This window comes from Anolis carolinensis, chromosome 5 (genome assembly GCF_035594765.1).
Source record: "Anolis carolinensis isolate JA03-04 chromosome 5, rAnoCar3.1.pri, whole genome shotgun sequence".
NCBI classification, from domain to species: Eukaryota; Metazoa; Chordata; class Lepidosauria; order Squamata; family Dactyloidae; genus Anolis; species Anolis carolinensis.
In genome coordinates this window covers 76,943,503-76,963,892 of record NC_085845.1, presented here as the reverse complement: position 1 = coordinate 76,963,892, position 20,390 = coordinate 76,943,503, and the positions used below count along the sequence as shown (strand labels likewise).

Below are 20,390 nucleotides of genomic sequence, written 5' to 3'. Positions count from 1 at the left end.
CAGAGATATATAAACCCCACTAGTTTCAAGAAACCTCAGAACCTCTGAGGATGCCTGCCATAGATGTGGGTGAAACGTCAGGAGAGAATGCCTCTGGAACATGGCCATACAGCCCGAAAAACTCACAGCACCCAGTGATTTCGACCATGAAAGCCTTCAAAAACACCCTACTTGCTGGTAATTGGGACAGGGGTACACCTATTTGGAAGAAAGAGTAAAGTCGCAAAATTTTGTTGCAAGTCCAGCTTGTTTTTTTCAATTCATTAATCAAACTAGTTTGCACCAAATTCCAAAAGGATAATGAAAACAGAAGCTGACATAAGATGGAGAATGAGGGAGGAAATGTTAATGTCATCAAATGCCAAATCTCAGAAAGGTTAACATGAATCAAATCATTATGCAATTTTGAGTATGGCATTTGAACAAAAAGCAAGCACTTCCTTATTGCTCTTTATCTGTAAAGTACTGGGCAAACATTAATTTAAAGTCACAAAGATTCCACTGCTCAAAATATATTGGGTACGAGAAGCTCAAACAGAACATAACTGTGCTAAAACATCTTTTTAAAGCTTCTGTTAGAAGTACGCAGTACCATGAATGATAGCAAAAATACAAGTTCTTTGTCAATAAGAACCTCTAATTTTTGTACTTGTACTATATTTTGAACATATAATGTTTTAGGACAAGAGCGTGTTTTAGAAATGGCTAAAAAGGCGTATCTGAGAATAATTACACTGTTTATATAAGCAAACACGCACCCATCACACTGGACAATCTTTAAAGGTTAAATATCTTTATTTGTATCTACTGTAACCAGGTTTCAAATTACTTCAGCTTGGTAATTTACTTAACAGATTCTAGTCTGGGTTAGTATGCTCTCCAGGAAACAAGTGCCATTTCTTCAAGTGTTTTAAATTAAAAGAAATCTCATTAGGGAATGACAGTTATTTGGAGGCACATATACATAAACCAACTGAAGCTGCAGCTGGCTTTCATTCACAAGACAGACTTGCCAAAGTTCTGTTCGACTCCTCTACACCTAACCTTTAAGTGAACAAAAATATATGTTTCAACATAGAAGTTGTTAGCTGTTAGTTTTTGATTTTAAAATGTTTACTTTCCTGAAAATGAAATGCTGAAGTAGATACTTTACGACACCTCAACAGCACTGCAGGTTTATGTGTCTGTCCCATTCCCCCACCATACAAGCTTTATATGTATCTTCCAGAGAGCTAATGTTTGAATTGTAAACTGTGTCTGATTCAACATTAGCTGAAAATCCAGGGTATAAATTTACCTACTAAGCAAGCAAATCAAGATGATTTAAACATGGGCTGGCAGAAGAAGAGACACATATTAGCAAGGTAAACATCAGATAGTAAGGTGGATGGTGGCCAGGCGCAGAATCTTGTTGCTACATTGTTAGGATAACTACATGAAAGTAGGCAGGGGCAAGGGATGTGGGGGGATCATGAGTACAATGGTCATGAAGGGGAAAAATTGGGTACCTGAAACTTTTAAATTTTGCTTGTCTTCCTCTGTGATCATTGTGTGATTGTAGAAAAAGTAAAACTACTACTAGATAGCACCAACAGAATTAACTACATTTTTTCACCTAATAATAGTTGCACCCTTCTTTTTTTCAAAAAAGCGGGTGACTGCTATATGGTGAAATATGGTATATTCCCCATTTGGTTCAAAATATGATCCAAAACATTTAATAAAAACTAAGAAACATTTTTAAATGTTTATTGAATGACAGTAAAAAGTGGTCTAAACAGAGAAAGCAAAACAGAGAATAACAGTTCAAGAAGGAATGGTCATGCAGGATAAATAAAAATAGCTTTTAACCTACAAACTATCTACAGACCCGCTAAAAAAATCCAACAAATGCTATGTTCAGCAAAGGAGAAGAGGGATCCTCTCACCTCTGCAGGAATCTACCGTATACCATGCAGCTGTGAAACAGTCTACATAGGGACCACCAAATGCAGCAATGCTCAAACAGGAATCAAGGAACATGAAAGGCACTGCAGACTAACTCAACCAGAGAAGTCAGCTATAGCAGAGCACTTGATGAACCAACCTGGACACAGCATATTATTCGAGAACACAGAAATTCTGGACCATTCTAACAACCACCATGTCAGACTACACAGAAAAGTCATTGAAAGCCACAAGCATGTGGACAATTTCAACAGAAAAAGGAAACCATAAAATGAACAAAATCTGTCTACCAGTATTTAAAAAAATTCTAAAATCAGGACTTTAAATAAAGAATACCACTCAGAAAACAGAGGAATTCCACCTGCCTCAAACAGACAAGAGTTCTTTCTCCCACCCTGAACATATCACAGATATAAATCCCGCTTGACCAGTTTTCAACATACTCATAATGTCTGAGGGTGCCTGCCATAGATGCAGGCGAAAGGTCAGGAAAGAATGTTTCTGGAACATGACCTTACAGCCCAGAACACTCACAGCAACCCAGGAAAATAGCTTTCGTTGCCTTAAATCAATGGCGATCCTGAGGTAAACTTTGCGGTAGTCAAGACGGTGGTGGTGTGAACAGCATCCAACTTTATTTGCATCTTAATTGTTGCCGTTGTATGACTCTGAGCCATTTCCAACTTACAGCAGCCCTAGGAGGGACCTATCACGGGATTTTCTAAGCAAGGAAGTCTGCCCTTGCCTTTCTCTGAGGCTGAGAGTGTGATTTGCTCAAGATCATCTAGTGGGGTTTCATAACTGAACAGAGAGATTCAAACCCTAATTTCTAAGATAATGTGAGCTCACTGGAGTTATCCATGGGTACTGCAATATATATTCAACATAAATAATTTTAAGAACATTCAACAAGAGTATAAACTATGCAAGAGTATTACGTATTTTTTCTGAGTAAAATTTAAAGTTATAATCATCTCCACATAAAGCTGAAGAATTGCATGTTAAATTATTTAACTTAAAACTCTTTTTTTTAATATAATTTTTTATTGAATTTCCACAACACATAACCATGATCAGTTAAAATCTAACAAACAGAAAAGAAAAAGACAATCAATCAAAAAAAAAACACACACACACACACACACAACAGAGGGGCCTACTCCCCCCCCATATAATGTACTTCCCTTCTTCCCTTCTGGGGGTCCATTATGATCATATTTATATTTATTTAATTATTTGTTTTTAAGTCCTGGTTGAACTGATTTCTCCTTTTTGATACTACAATGGCAAACATGTTTCTTACTGTTCAACCTTATACTTTTTGTATTGTTCCCAGTCTGTTTTTTTAATTGAATGTCCTCTATGCGTCTTTAATAAAAACGTTAATTCATCCATGTCTCTGATATCTTCAATTTTCTCCAGCCATTCTTCTTTCCCCGGTATTACTTGTGATTTCCAATGTCTTGCATAGATAATTCTTGCAGCTGTATTAATATATGTGAATAGTTTATCCTCATTTTCATTAAATTTTGTTTCTGAATCTGTCAAATTTAATAAATAGTATTCTGATTTCATCGGAAATTTTTTCCCTAATATTTTCTGAGTTTCTAAGTGTATCATTTTCCAAAATTTAGCTGTCTCATTACATGTCCACCAAACATGATAATACGTTCCGATGTGATTTTTACATTTCCAGCAGGTATTTTGAGTTCCCTTATACATTTCTCCCAACTTTTTAGGTGTGATATACCACCTGTGGAAGGATTTTAAACAATTTTCTTTTAAATCCCACGCATAAGTATATTTCATTTTTTTCCTCCATACTGTTTCCCATTCGGTCATACCTATTGAACGTCCAATGTTTTGGGCCCATTTTACCATACAACCTTTCACTTCTTCTGTAGCATTTGTCCATTCTAGTAATTTATCATAGATTTTTGTTATTTCTTTCTTATCTGATTGGAGTGTCTTATCCCAGAATTCTCCATTGGAGCAGAAGCCCACTTTGTTATCTAACACAAATTTTTCCTTAATTTGGGCGTATTGTAGCCACGATAAGTTCCTATGTTTCCTTTTTACTTCTTCTAGGGGTCTAATTTGAAATCCATTATTTGTCTTAATTAAGATTTCTTTATATGTTGGCCAGACTGACCAACCCAGTAATTTTCTATTATTTTCTTCTAACGGTGAGATCCATAGTGGGGTTTTATCGTACATAAATTTTTTATACTTTTCCCAGACTTTAATCAGTGATGATCGAATAAAGTGGTTTCCGAAGTTCTTTTCTATACGTTTTTTATCGTACCAAATGTACACATGCCAACCCCTTCTCAGGTCGAAACACTCTAAATTTAGTATATTTTCTTTCTTTAAATTACACCAGTCTTTGATCCACGTCAAGGCACAAGCCTCAAAGTAAAGTTTTAAATTTGGTAAGCCGAAGCCTCCTCTCTCTTTTTTCTCCGTCAATGTTACATACTTAATCCTAGGTTTTTTCCCATTCCATATGAATTTTGCGAGATCTTTATTCCATTCCGCGATTGTTTTCTCCGATCTGATTATGGGTAAATTTTGGAACAAATAGAGCATTTTGGGCAAAATATTCATTTTAATTGTTGCAATTCTTCCTAATAATGAGATGTTTAAATTTTGCCATTTTTGTAAGTCTTGTTTTATTTCCTTCCATTTTACTTTATAATTGTTTTCTAACAATTGCATTCTTAGCTGTTAGCCATATTCCTAAATATTTAATTTTTTTGTTGTCGAGATTCCTGTCATATTTTGCAATACTTCCTGATTTGGTTTGGACATATTCTTAGTTAAGATCTTCGTCTTCTTTCTATTAAGATGGAAACCTGCTATTACTCCGTATTCTTCGATTTTAGTTATCCATATGGGTAGTTGTGTTCCCGGGTCCTCAATAATACAAATGATATCATCGGCAAATGCCCTATATTTAAATTCATCTTTCAAAATTTTAGTGCCCTTCAATCCTCGGTCATATTTTAAATTTTTTAATAGAATCTCTAAAGCGAAGATAAAGATCAAGGGTGATAGTGGGCAACCCTGTCTCACCCCTTTTCCAATCTTGATATTTTTTGTATATTGCCCATTAATCATAATCTTGGCTCTTTGTTTGTCGTAAATCGTGTCAATTGCATTATAAAATTCGTATCCAATATCTATCTCCTTAAATAATAATTTTAAAAAAGACCAGTTCAAATTATCGAAGGCTTTTTAATATCTGAGTTGACGTTAATGTCAAAATATTCTTTTGAAAGTGTTTTGTATCTCATAATGTCTTCTTCTTTTTTCAACAAATTTTCATCAAATCTCCATTTAGGGTTTTTTTTTGTAATTTATAATCATTTCTATAGGGCAGTGGTCTGATTTGTCATGGGGGCGAATGGATATTTTATCAATTTTTGTCAATATTGTTCTTGTTGTCCAAATCATGTCAATTCTTGACCATACAGCATGTCTATGAGAATAGAATGTGTAGTCTTTGCTTAATGGGTTTTTAAATCTCCAAACATCTATGAGATCAAATTCTTCTTTTAATTGAATGAGATTTTTTGGTAATAGGTTTTGCGTGTCTTTGTTGCCTCTTCTATTGGTTGATTTGTCCAATTTTATATCTAATACCCCGTTGAAATCTCCTAAAATTATCACGTGTTCCAGTTGGGTGTTCTCAATCTGTTCCCTTAAGTATTTTGCAAAATGAGTCTTGGGACCATTAGGGGCGTAGATGTTACATATTAATATTTTTTTATTTCCAATCGTAATTTCCACAGCAACCACTCTCCCCTCTGTGTCTTTGAATTTCAATTCGGCTCGGATACTGTTGTTTATATATGTGACCACCCCCCTTTTTTTCTTTATATCGGATATCGGATATAACTTAAAACTCTTTACACTCTCTCACAAACATGGAAAGTCTTGCAAAAAGGATTACACTTACCTTTTGGCCATCATTGTTACTATCTGTTTCAGTAACTTTATGGCATTCTTTCATGCAAGTGTGGTTCTGACAATCAAGCAATCTTCCACAAACTCTTTTACAAGAGTAGGGTCCCACAGCATGACATGGCAGTGGACTCATCTGAAAGATTGAAAAAGTTGCTTTGAGAACGTAGTTTCCAGTATATAAATAGCTTCCGCAAAGTAAGAATTTAAAACATTACATCGACCCATATGTACTTGGACACAATCTCATCATGGGAGAAAGGTTGGATATAACTTCAATATACAAACAAACAAGAGCTGTGCAGCTATTTTTTAAAGCTAACATTCCTCCCCTCCCCCATTTAATAAGCACCTGATCATAATGTCAAATAATCCAGAAAGAAACATTATCTTTCTATCCATTAGAAGCACTTCAGTGAACTCAACATTTAACAAATGCTGATAGCAACTGGTCTCTACAAACATTTTCTAAAATGGGAGAGACTGCTAAAGATGTAAGGTGCCAGAGTTTATGATCATATATACTTTATGCAGTTTATAGTCTGATAACACCTTTAAAATTATGTAATTGGTAAACTCTGTAATTTCTGATAAAAGAGAAGATGATATCAATATCTTTAACACAAAACTTAAACAAGAAAGATCTCCAGAATATATTTGGAGCAATGTATAAACAACTACCATTGCAGATATTTTAATTTGTTTTAACTGTTTTACATGTATGTTTTAATCAGATGATTATTTAATGTTTTTTAAACTTTCATATCACATACTATTTCATATTTTCTTTTTAAATTCCATAGGGTGTCATGTGGGGAAAAAGCAGGATGTAAATGACTAAATTTATAAATACATAAATGTAGCTGCTGTAACAGTCCAAGAAAACATGAACATTTCTACAAGCATGATTTCACTAAGCAAATTTCCATGACTTGCAAGTCAATGCACATCAAAAAAGATGTAACTATTCCCGGACTATTGAGTGAATGAGAGCAAAGGCATTATTAAACATAATGCCACAAGTGTGCGTAAAACGTTATAAGGTAGGCAAGCAACCCAAGAAAGAAGCTGTATCTATTCTCCTGTACAAACATAATATGCCTGGCTGAAGTTACAGCCCCACTATATATAGTCTTCCAAATACACTAGTCACAAATTTAATTCTCAAAGAAATAGTTGCAGTCACATCCAGCGGAAGGACTAGCAAGCAAATTGACAGGATGAAACTTTCTGCTATAAAACTCCAAAATCAGATCCATCCCTATGCCTGAAAGAACAGTATGTTAGGAATGTTTGGAAGTTCCACAATCCTTTGGGGGCTGCGGCAAGCACAGCAGGTTAAACTGCCAGCTACTGAATATCTTGTTAACTGGAAAGTCGGCAGTTCAAGCCGCGGGTTGGGATGACCTCCCACCATCAGCCCTAGCTTCTGCATACCTAGCAGTTCAAAAACAGCAATGTAAGTAAATAAATAGGTACTGCTTTGGCGGGGAAATAAAAGGCATGCCTGAAAAACATGCTAATTTGATCAGGAAGGTGTCCATGGACATCAGCCTCCTCTGCATGGAAAATGGAACAACAGCACCTCCCCATGGCCGGGTCGAGCACAGCCTCCAGATGCCTGTGATGAAAAGGTGGGAAGCCTTGCCTCTGTCTATGTGTTGTCTGTCTGCGTTATTAATTGTGACGGAATTGAATGTTTGCCTTGTATATATTCTGTAATCTGCTCTGAGTCCCCTTGGGGAGAAGGAGCAGAATATAAATAAGTATATTATTATTATTATTATTATTATTATTATTATTATTATTATTATTATTATTAAAATAAAAACAACAACACACTTTGGTTAGAATAAATATTTTCACAAATCACAAAATATCTAGGTAATTTATGGAATAATAATGAAGAGACTCGCTAAAGAAGCAAGGAATCATTTCCAGTGACATTACAAGCAACAGTAAAGATGGCCATGGTTTTTTGAAAGAAGTAAAACAGCCAAAATCAGTTCATCCCAACCTTCCCTCCCCCACCCAAATTGGGACTCGAGGTGTCTTGGAAAAATTAAAATTATATACAAATACATCAGTAAAAACATATTGAAAATTTGATTCTACTATCTACAGAAGTAAAACTATTTAAAACAGGCCCATTAGAAAGACCAGAAAAAGGCCAAGAGAACACTATTACAAGCCTCTGAAGTCAGTTCTCCTAAACCTGTTGGAATAATTGAAGAACCAAAGAATACATCCTTTACCAATTCAAAAAGTTGGCTTAGTAATCTCAACAATGAAACTACCACGGATAGCTGAACACAAAATGAAGTAGGAAAACTTTGGAATTATAAATCTATTCAGTTTAAGCGATAAATGCAGCATCAACTACAATGATTTTTGTGAATGAAGAAAAAAATTAACCTGAGTTAATCTTTGGTGAGAAGCTGAATACTAAATCTTTGATAGAACAGAAGCTTATGTACCTGACATTCCCCAGGTATGCAGTTTAATGGGAATAGTCATAAAATCATAAAGCTATGAATGAGTATATAAATAAACATCTCCCAAACTAATTCACCGATTGCTACGAAATTTGGACATAACGTAGCATTCGAACTGACGAGTATTTTAAGGTATTCATATACCCACTATCACAAAACCTGTATATAACACTATGATTTTTGCTCCTAGGTTTATCAATGTCATTATTTCCTAGGGTTCTGTCATAAAAACATGGAAAAAAGTTGATTAAGCTGCAAAAAAAAAATGTTGCGGGACATCTTGCAGTACATTATATTATTATATTGTAATTATATTTTTACGGTAATTTTTTTCTGTGTCAGGAGCGGCTTAAGAAACTGCAAATCGCTTCTGGTGTGAGAGAACTGGCCATCTGCAAGGATATTGCCCAGGGGACGCCTGGATGCTTTACCATCCTGTGGGAGGCTTCTCTTTATATATCTGTGGCAGGTCCAGGGTGGGAGAAAGAACTCTTTCCTTCTTGAGCCAAATGTGAATGTTGCAATTGGCCGACCTGTTTAGCACTGAATAGCCTTGCAGCTTCAAAGCCTGGCTTCTTCCTGCCTGGGGGAATCCTTTGTTGGGATGTGTTAGCTGGCCCTGATTGTTTCAGGAATTCTTCTGTTTTCTGAGTGGTGTTCTTTATTTACTGTCCTGATTTTAGAGTTTTTTAATACTGGTAGCCAGATTTTCAATATTAGGGAGGAGGAGGCACTGGGATCACTCTCTACGGGGAGTCTATGGCCTCTCCTGGCAGAAAATAACAGAGGGTGTGGCCAACAAGGAAGCCATGCCCCCTGTCATTCTCCCTAAGGGGAGGGCAGAGAACGAAAGAGATCTATATCCATCCATTCATCCATCCATCCATGTTTACACTCAGAGGCAATCTATAGAATTCGACAATTTACATCAGGACACAGATTGCTTATCACATGGACAGTAGTATGTTCTGTGTTCCAGAGTCATCATACCAGACAGTCACCAAATCTGCACAGACAATGGAACCACCACAAATGTTGCCACCCCACAAGCATTGTGAAATTACATATATCTGAACCCTACTCTTTCTCTATCCTTTCTTTCCCATTGAACCAGCCTGGGTCACAGCAACATGTGGCCGGGCAAAACTAGTTTGTAATAAATGGTATTACAAAATACATTTCTAGTAATCAAGAAATAAGAGGAAGAGGGAGACCTGGAAGGACAGCTATAAAAGGGAACTAGATATGGAACTCACAAGTAAAGATAAAGCACTGAATACTTAAATCAGAATCATCCATCCCATTGTTTTTCTGATTCATATAGCACGGTTGTGAAGTCCAGACAGGGAATAAATCCAACATGAAAAGAACTGAGACATCTGAAATTACATCTGCAGCTACCAAGAACTGCCAAAAATGTTTTGAGAGCAAAGTAAGCTTGAACTAGAAGCTAAAATGAACTGAACCTTTTATATTGTGAAAATATTGTGACACAGCATGACTCATTAGAAAAAGCAACAGTGTTTGGTAAAATGGATAGTAGTAGGAAACTAGGAAGAACACATTGTAAATGGGCTGACTCAATCAAAGCAGTCCAGACCTAACTCTGAAAGACCTGACTAGGACAGTTGATGAACAGGATTCTTGTATGATAACCAGAGTTCAGAGACAACTTGATAGCAAAGTAACAATAAATGACCCATTATCACATGGATACACATGGATTCAACAAATGTTTTGAATTACAACTCCCATCAGCCCCGGGAAAACATGGACAAGAATCAGAAACAATGAGAATCTAAAACATCTAAAGAGTCCTTCACACTAAGAGAAAAATATTAAATTTAATATATAACATAAAAAGTAATAAGTGACTGACTGAACATCACCACTTGAAAACAAAACACAGAAATTCAAACATAAACTAACCCAAAGAAAAGCAAGCCAATGTGGGAGTGACAAAAGGGAGTAACATGTTAAAGCAATAATGTATAAAATGAAAAGCAGAAGACAGAATAAATATAAAGAAGGATGAGAAATTAGAGAACCGCAAAGAAGTTTACTGACATCATAAAGACAAGAACATTGTTAAAAATCTTGGTAACAGAGAAAAACAAGATGGCAATTTAGCTATCATCTATAAATTCCAAAAGTGCAAAGAGGTATTTTAAATCTAATGTATGTTTCTCTAAAATACTATCCAAGATTTGTTATCTAAATCTAGTAAATTCAGACTGGAATAACTTACAAATATCTGTCAACCATAGCTACATATTTAATGGCACATTATTTCAAAAATCTTACATGAGGTTTCTAGCTAAAATCTGAAAATAAAATGAAAGACTACACTCTTTGTCAAGAAATATAAACTACATTGAACAAGCAAGGAGTTTGATATTATTATCTGGCTACAAAATATACAGCTCATTTTTTCCCCCTTGGAACACGAAGGGTTTTAAGGAGGGGAGAAATTTAAAAGGAGACTTTTAAGAAACGTGTTTTCAATCTTCAAACCACCAGAAGCTGACATGCACATTAAGCTACAGTTCTGAAAAAGTTTTTTTTTTGTCACCAAACCAAATTCAAATGTAAATCAATATGACAGTGGAAGACTCTTTCGCTGGTAGCATTTGGTCATCATTACTGGCCTGTAAGAAGATTATTAAAACTGATATATATTGGGTTGTTGTGTGTTTTCCGGGCACTATGGCCATATTGGAACATAGCCATACTGCCCGGAAAATATACAACAACCCTGCGATCCCAGCCATGAAAGCCTTCGACAACACAATGATATATATTCTTTAGGGTTTTTTTATAAACCTGAAAACGAATGCTCTGTAAACCAACATTTAGTTTTCAAAACTGAAGGGCCTCCCAGCACCTCTTGGTGAGCAAAGGGAGCATGTCGACTTCATTTGGGGAGCTCATTGGTCACAGAGGGTTTTGGGGGTTTTTTAAGGAAGTGATAAAAATTAATTATGATTTTAGAACAGGCTAAAGCTCTCCCATGCAATAAAATTAACTCCACAGTCCCAGACAACGTATCTCCCTTTCTTAAATAAGCTGGAAATGGCCCGTATCAGAGAAATAGTTGCCAGATTACATTTCGCCACCCTTTTCCTGAATGGGTCAATTCATGTATGTAAATTACTGTATATACTCATGTATAAAGGAATGCCTAAACTTGACCCTAAAGACCCTGATCAACTTACTCACAGATCCACTGGGCGATAGTCTCTTGTAACAGACTTGGCTTTTCCCAATTCTAGGTAAGGTGGCCTTGCCCCATATTACCACAGATCAGCCTTGTGCAGTAATTGACCACCATAGGGCTGATCCTCATCAATATTTACCTAAGTGGTCAGTATAGATGGCACCCCATACGACAAGTTGACAAACCACACTGCATTCTTGGGTTTATTATATGGGGGAATCCACAGAAGTAGGAATGGGTTAGAATTAGATCTTGATCAGGAATATTCCTGTTAGGAGGAAGGATACACTGCAATATTTTTACATGTATCATTTGTTTCTTATTATTCTGTATAGCTGGGACTTAATTTATAAATTATACTCTGATTGGCATTGTGGGCTGTTGGTATCCACTGGAATTGTGTTCCAGATCCTCCGTGAATATCAAAATCTGTGGATGCTCAAATTCCATTATATACAACAGTGTAGCAAAATGGTGGCCTTTAAGGTAAAGGTTTCCCCTGACGTTAAGTCCAGTCATGTCTGACTCTAGGGGTTGGTGCTCATCTCCATTTCTAAGCCGAAGAGCCGGCGTTGTAGACACCTCCAAGGTCATGTGGCCGGCATGACTGCATGGAGCACCATTACCTTCCCGCTGGAGCGGTACCTATTGATCTACTCACATTTGCATGTTTTTGAACTGCTAGGTTGGCAGGAGCTGGAGCTAACAGCGGCTGCTCATGCCGCTCCCTTATTTTATATCCTTTATATAAAATAGCAAAAACAAGATTTGTTGTTTGGATTTTTTAAAACTATTTTCAAGTCATGAATGGCTGAATCCATGGATACAGAAACTGTGGATATGAATGGCTGATTGTATATACAGTACACACTTTTAAGTTTCAGTGGCTGTTAGAAACTTCTTGCTTTAATATGCTTACTGAGCACAGAGATGTACTGTAATTTCCTGTGTTCAAAAACTATAAAGTCACCCTGATCTTCAATGTTTTGTAACCCACCACATTATCATTAATGGATTAAAGACAAAGTACATGCTTGCTTTCATTTATACTACAGAGTTTTAAAACAAACTTTACACAATTTGCTCACCCCTCCCCTTGATTACAGTAGGCTTCACACTGCAGTGTTCTGTGGAAAGTCAAAATAACTAGCACATTACAATGGGAAATCTCACATAAGTACATTATATATGCCTAAACTACAGCTAATATCCCGTTTCAAAACTTAATATGCAGATGTTCTTAAGAACAGCCATAAAATGCATCAAGGCAGAAATATAAACTGCAGATGAAGAGATTATTTAAACATTTCCAAACAGTTTGGAATAGCTATATAAGAAGTAATGCTCTATAAAATAAAAGCTTAACTTCAATCATCCTAGCAAACGCTAACAGAAAAGTATTTTACCAGCATTCTACATTGCTTGAAACACAATGTCAAAAGTTTAATATTTCATCAAGATGAATTCAGAGTTCACTCTTATAAACTTTCTGAAATAATTTTTCAATCTTCTCTTGATGGAAATGCCAGCAGATCTCAAATGAAAAACAGCTTGTGGTTTTCGGCTGAAAAGGAGAATGTTTGCAGTTGCAAATTAACCTCGCCTCAAACGAGTTAAATGTGAAAGATTCACTTTTAAACCTCTTATCAAAACCAAATTATGCATGCTTCAGATTTATACCACAGGATGACACTATCATGACTCACCTCATGTTTCCCAAGGCATTGCCTGTAAATATGCAAGAATGAAAAAGGTCAAATAATTTGAATTTTACTTCTTGAATAAATCAGTCACAAGAAATTCAGCAGTCAATCATGCATTGCACGTGTGACAGACTATGCTCTAAGACTGCCAACTTTGAATGGTTTAAAGTCAGTGGATCCATCAAATTCTTAGTTTATTAAACTGGTGAGGCTGTGAGAAATAGTATTATAACCATGTACAGGTTGACTTCATGCATAAGTCAAAGGCAAGTTTAGGGGCCAAAATTTTTGATTTTGATATAATCAATGGGTTTTAGTTGTTTTTCTTATGAAAATTTCTATTAAATATTTGAGTTTATAGAGTAGGTTAATTTAGGCCACTTTAGGCGACTTTATTTAACACATCAGTTAAATAATTTTTTTCTCCCAACAATAAATCCTTTGTTTAATAGTCTTTGAGTACTGATTCAGCATCTGACCCACCCCTTCACCATAGACAGTTTCATAACTGAGCCTGAAAAAATAAATTGTTTCTCCAAAAATTTGCTAAATCACTTTTAATATGAAAAATGACTCAATCATACACCATTGTGCCTCCCAATTATGTCACTGGATATACAACTTTGGTGGATCATTCCTCCTTGGTCTTCTCCCAATATAACTTGAAACTGGATCAAGAAGTAGGTCTCCCCAACTCCAGTATATCTGAGGTTTGACTTCAAACACTGGCAAGCAAACTTAATCTTCCACTACATCTCAGTCATCAAGGAGGTGCAGGACAAGCCAAAGATTACAAACAGCTCTGTCTTCCAGCATCTTGCTGTCACTTCCTAGTATCTGTGCCAGTTGTGCCCACCTCTGGAGATGTAGGACCAGGTCATGATTATACAAGTTTTAGTTACCTCCAATTTAGACTTCACCCTCTGAAGTATATAGAAACTTTAATAGGTCCTGAATGCTATGGACAGCTTACTGATTAGAATCCAGCCACAAAAAGTGTGTGATTCTTGTCACAAAAACTCCAATGTGTAATTCAAAGGGTTGAGCATGATTTAGAAATCCTTTATGACTTGAAACGTGACTGTTTCAAATGACCTTCCTCTAGTGTGTTTTTTTAAAATCAATTCCATAAGCATCGTATCCATGCTTGGGGAGAGGGATACAAGAGATAGGGCTTTCTCAGGAGCTGCACTCAGTACCAGGAATTCCTATCAAGGAAAGGTAAGTAACTCTTACTGTGCTATACTCCGCAATAAGGAAAATATGTTACTCAATTTTTTTCTGAGTTAAGACAAGAGATTAGAACACCACATGACTATCAAAATTCTCAATATTTGCACTAAATATAAATTACAGGGTTTAAGGTGGGCTGCCACCGAAAGGTACTAACTAGTCAAGTTCTGCTATTTCTTCTTAATGACATATGTCAATTATGTTTTTAATTTGCTTTTATAATTTAATTTAATGTTAGGATTTCTTAAATATTCAGTGCTGACTTTGATTTTAAAAAAGGTGAAATGAGCTATCTATCAATGGGATGCATAACATAGGAAATATGTGTCAATGCCATTACACATAAAATAGATATATATAAATATAGAGAGACAGACAGTAGGATTTAAATATCTGTAATTATTGTATATATTTCTGTATAAGCTGGGCTCATGTGTAAGTCAAAGACTAGTTTGGAAATCAAAATTATAGATTTTTAATTTTTTAAATACAGTAGAGCCCCGGTTAACAGAGCTCCGGTTAACCAAGACTCTGTATTATCCGATGTGCCACCGGGGGCACCCTCCTTCTCCCTCTCCTTCTCTTGAGTTCCTTCGAGGAAGGGAGCAAAGGGAGCTTGAGAGAGGGAGAGGGAGAGGGAGGAGGAAGCGCCCATGAGTGTTGCTAGGCAGCAGCGCTCACGAGCCCTTCCCTGAGCCGAGTGCTTGTCCTAGGGATGGAGCCCCGTCCCTCGGCAACCACTCGCCCCTTGGGAAGCGCCCATGAGTGTTGCTAGGCAGCAGAGCTCACGGGCACTTCCCTAAACCGAATTGCCAGGAGGGATAATAGGGCCTCCCTATTATCCGTTAGTTTCAGTTATCCGAGATTGGGCCCGCCCCTTTATCTCAGATAACTGGAACTCTACTGTAATATTTTTATTTATTTTATGATTATTTAGTACATTTGTTATACATTGTTTGTTTTACAGCAGACACGTAATATTCAAAACAATCTACCATACATTAACTTTTGGCATCTACTGTTATTTTTACGCTTATACATATTTTCTATTTCTCACCACCATGTTCCCCTTGTTATATTTTGATATAATTCTGATAAGTTGGGGAACATTTCGTGGCAAGGAAAAAGCACCAATGTTGCCTCAGAGGGCCAGCTGCCCTTATCTGCCACTGTTGCCAGTTCACCACTTAGGCATTCCAAAAGGACAAAAGCAACACCACATTGGAGAGACTAGAGGGGATCGGTGCTTCTTGTAGGTTTTCCTGGTTTATGCTAAGCTCTTACTTTTTGCTACTTAAGGTATGGTACTCACATTGATCTTGTGGGTAAGCTGACCCAGCTTTTTTGAGTTGATATTTTGACTTAAAATTCTAGACTTCTACATGGATCCAAACAAGTCGTACATTTCTCAAGAATGATGTATCAGACACAGCAGATGTAATATAACAAGCATGAAAAACACATTCCAACAATGCTGAGCAGCACACAAATGCAAACCATTGATCCAAACTTTTTTTGCACAAGCTCCACTGTGCTAGGAATAAGAACTATGCTGGAGTGCTAACATCATCCTGTGATAGAATACCTTCCAGCTGAGTGTGACAGCTTTCAGAAATAGCAGATCATTTCAAAGCTAAGAAGTCTGTGTATGTTTTGGGCTAAGGACCACTAACCAGAGAATGGTTAGCTATTTTGACTGATCTAAATTTCTCTTTGAAATACCTTATTTCATTTAAACTATATCCACTACTATAACACATGTCTCTATATTGTGGAAATATTGAAACAAAAACACATGGAATTGTGACATTTGAAAGCATATTTTCACACTCACATTGGAACAGGAACTAGACATGGAGGACATGGTAATGCTGTCTGAATAAAAGCAGGTTCAGCTGTCTGCTCCCAAGGCCCAGCAGGCTGATGCTAGGAGGAAAGAACATTTTAAGAGGAATATGTTATACAGCATCTATTACAATGATTGTGGATGGGAACCAAATATGCATAAGAAGTCCCCAATTACTCTATTATTTATGCCAATAGCCATTCATCCAAAACATTTCCTTATTCATCATCTTTCAACTCAGACCATAAAACCTCAGCAGATTCAATGTATATACAATTCAAGTATGTTTTAAAACTATTATGAACTATTATGAAGGAACATGCTTGTTTATTTATGAGGGAGCGGGGAGAGAAAAAAGCTGGGCAATAGAAGAAAGAAATTTTGTATATACGTAAATGAAAAACAAAATGTATTAGTCACAGTGTCAGTTTTCAACTGCTAATTTTTGGCACACAAAAAGTTAATTCCTCAACTTTAGATAATTATTCACACTGACAACATTTTTTTCATCTCTTACATTGTTATAAAAGCAGAACAGTTGGCACGCTTAAAATGCAGACTAGAATTAAATATGACATCTAGGTCTAAAACTGTCAGAGACTACCAAATTATAGGGGAAAATAAAAAATTACAGACTGGTTGGGAAGAAAGAGCCTTTCTTAATGTCTCAGTTAAGAAATAACTGCAATGTTTTTCTCTCAGCCTTTCCTTCAAGCTGTTCAACAGTCAACCCCCAATAACGCCATTTTTCATAATAAGCTTAGGCGATCCCTCGTCATTCGAGGACGATAGTCTTCCAACCTTGGTATCTTGGGCATGTGTTCTTAGGTGACTGAAGAGATCGATTCTTGACCCGCATATTCTCCCGCAGTGAGGACATCGGTTTCCAGGTGGAAGGCGGTCCCGGTCGGGGTTAGCTTGACGCTCCTTCCTCTTGGCACGTTTCTCCCTTAAGCCCTCCGTTCGTGCCTCTTCGAACTCCGCAGCACTGCTGGTCACAGCTGACCTCCAATTAGAGCGCTCAAGGGCCAGGGCTTCCCAGTTCTCAGTGTCTATGCCACAGTTTTTAAGGTTGGCTTTGAGCCCATCTTTAAATCTCTTTTCCTGCCCACCAACATTCCGTTTCCCATTCTTGAGTTCGGAGTAGAGGAGCTGCTTTGGGAGACGGTGATCGGGCATTCGGACAACGTGGCCAGTCCAGTGGAGTTGATGGCGTAGGAGCATCGCTTCAATGCTGGTGGTCTTTGCTTCCTCAAGCACGCTGACATTTGTCCGCCTGTCTTCCCAAGAGATTTGCAGGATTTTCCTGAGGCAACGCTGATGGAAACGCTCCAGGAGTTTGGTGTGACGTCTGTACACAGTCCACGTTTCACAGGCGTAGAGCAGGGTTGGGAGGACAATGGCTTTATAAACAAGCACCTTGGTCTCTCTACAGATGTCCCGGTCATCAAACACTCTCTACTTCATACAGAAAAATGCTGCACTCGCAGAGCTCAGGCGGTGTTGTATTTCAGTGTCGATGTTGACTTTTGTGGAGAGGTGGCTAACAAGGTAGCGGAAATGGTCAACGTTTTCTAATGTTACACCGTTAAGCTGTATTCCTGGCTTTGCAGAGGGATTAGCTGGTGCCTGTTGGAAGAGCACTTTGGTTTTCTCGATGTTCAGTGAGAGGCCGAGCTTCTCGTATGCTTCTGCGAAGGTGTTTAGAGTGGCTTGTAGGTCTTCTTCTGAATGCGCACAGACTACGTTGTCATCAGCATATTGGAGTTCTATAACAGATTTTGTGGTGACCTTGGTTTTGGCTCTCAGTCTGCTGAGGTTAAATAGCTTGCCATCTGTCCGATAGATGATTTCCACTCCGGTGGGAAGCTTCCCATCAACAAGGTGAAGTATCATAGCGATGAAGATGGAAAATAAGGTGGGGGCAATAACACATCCCTGCTTGACACCTGATTCCACCTTAAATGGGTCACTTTGGGAGCCGTTGCTGTCCAAGACTGTTGCCATCATGTCATCATGGAGGAGCCGCAGGATGTTCACAAATTTGTCAGGGCACCCGATTTTTTGGAGGATGGTCCAGAGAGCGCTGCGATTCACTGTGTCGAATGCCTTTGCAAGGTCAATGAATGCCATGTACAGAGGTTGGTTTTGTTCCCTGCATTTTTCTTGGAGCTGTCGAGCAGTGAAGATCATGTCCACTGTTCCTCTGGAGGGACGGAAGCCATTCTGGGATTCTGGGAGGGTGTCTTCTGAGACAGGGAGAAGGCAGTTTGCAAGGATTCTTGCAAGGATTTTCCCGGCCGAGGTTAGAAGGGAGATACCACGATAGTTCCCGCAGTCTGTTCTGTCCCCTTTCTTGAAAAGGGTGATGATGGTGGCATCCTTGAAGTCAGCTGGGATTTTCTCGGTCATCCACACTTTTTAATGAGCTGGTGGAGTTGTTGTATCAGCTCAGGTCCACCCTCTTTGAAGATTTCAGCAGGAATCCCATCAGGTCCGCTGGCTTTGTTGTTTTTTTGTTGGCTGATGGCATTGCTGACTTCTTCCAAACTAGGCAGTGCTGCAAGCTCATCCCTCGTTTGTTGTTGCGGGATTTGTGAGAGGGTCTCTTCGGCCACATTGGAGCTGCGATTCAGCAGGTTCTGGTAGTGCTCTTTCCAACGTAGTGCAATTGATGTTTTGTCCTTCAGAATTTTGGTTCCATCTGATGAGCGTAGGGGCTGTATGCCATGGTTTCTTGGTCCGTAAATGATCTTTGTGGCTTTGAAAAATCCCTGAGCGTCATGGGTATCTGCAAGGTGTTGGATTTCTTCAGCCTTCTTTGTCCACCAGATGTTCTTGAGTTCTCTGGTCCTTCTTTGGACCTCAGCTTTTGCACTGGCATAGATCTTTTTCTTGGCAGCACAGTTGGTGTCTCTCTGCCATGTTTGGAAGGCTTTCCTTTTGTTATCAATCAGCTGTTGGATCTCTTTGTCGTTATCATCAAACCAGTCTTGATGTTTCTTAGTTAGGTATCCAATGCTTTCTTCGCAGGCTGTGATGATGGAGGTCTTCAGTTTGTTCCAATGTTCCTCAACATTTTCGGGGTGTTCTGTGGGTAGATGATCTTTGAGTGTTGTTTGGAGAAGGGCTCGTTTGGAGGGCTCCTGAAGGGCTTGGGTGTTCATTTTGCGCCTTGTTTTTCTTCCTTGGAGTCGGCGTTTGGGGACGATCTTGATAGCCATCGTGGATTGGATTAGCCTGTGGTCTGTCCAGCAGTCATCCGTACCTGTCATGGCTCTTGTGAGGAGCACATCGTGGCGGTCTCTGGCACGTGTGATAACATAATCCAGGAGGTGCCAATGCTTTGACCGAGGGTGCTTCCATGATGTCTTGAGCTTGTTTTTCTGGCGGAAGAGCGTATTGGTGATGACAAGGTTGTGCTCTCCGCATTTGGTGAGAAGCAAGATGCCATTCGAATTGCTGTTTCCGACCCCGTCTTTTCCTATGATCCCTGGCCACAGGTCAGAGTCCCTTCCGACTCTTGCGTTAAAGTCCCCCAGGAGGATGATTTTGTCCTCCTTAGGTATCTCCGATAGGATGGTATCCAGCTGACAGTAAAAATTTTCCTTGATGTCTTCGTCAGTATCTAGAGTTGGTGCATAGGCGCATATGATGGTTGCCTGTTGGTTTTTGGCAAGGTTAATTCGGAGGGTTGAAAGTCGTTCGTTGATGCCAGTGGGTGCTTCAGTCAGGTGCTTCACCAGGTCGTTTCTGATCGCAAAGCCAACTCCGTGTATTCTTCGCTCTTCTTCAGGCAGTCCCTTCCAGAAGAAGGTGTAGCCTCCCTTTTCTTCCTTCAGCTGTCCCTCTCCTGCTCTCCGGGTCTCCTGAAGGGCTGCTATGTCGATCTTAAAGCGTCCCAGCTCCCTTACAATGAGAGCAGTCCTGCGTTCGGGGCGTTCGCTGTCAGTGTTATCTAACAATGTCCGTACGTTCCATGT

At 38.3% G+C, this 20,390-nt stretch overlaps 1 protein-coding gene across 1 annotated transcript in view; it reads right to left on the bottom strand.

The window, feature by feature from the left end:
• The window catches only part of nfxl1 (nuclear transcription factor, X-box binding like 1), a 70,248-nt gene that overhangs the window by 24,698 nt on the left and 25,160 nt on the right, over positions 1–20,390 (bottom strand). Inside the window, exons 14-16 of the mRNA XM_003225314.4 lie at positions 16,396–16,487; positions 13,332–13,353; positions 5,909–6,049 (exon numbers count right to left, since the gene is read on the bottom strand). Coding sequence (XP_003225362.1) covers positions 5,909–6,049; positions 13,332–13,353; positions 16,396–16,487 — 255 coding nt within the window. The remainder of the gene's footprint in view (positions 1–5,908; positions 6,050–13,331; positions 13,354–16,395; positions 16,488–20,390) is intronic.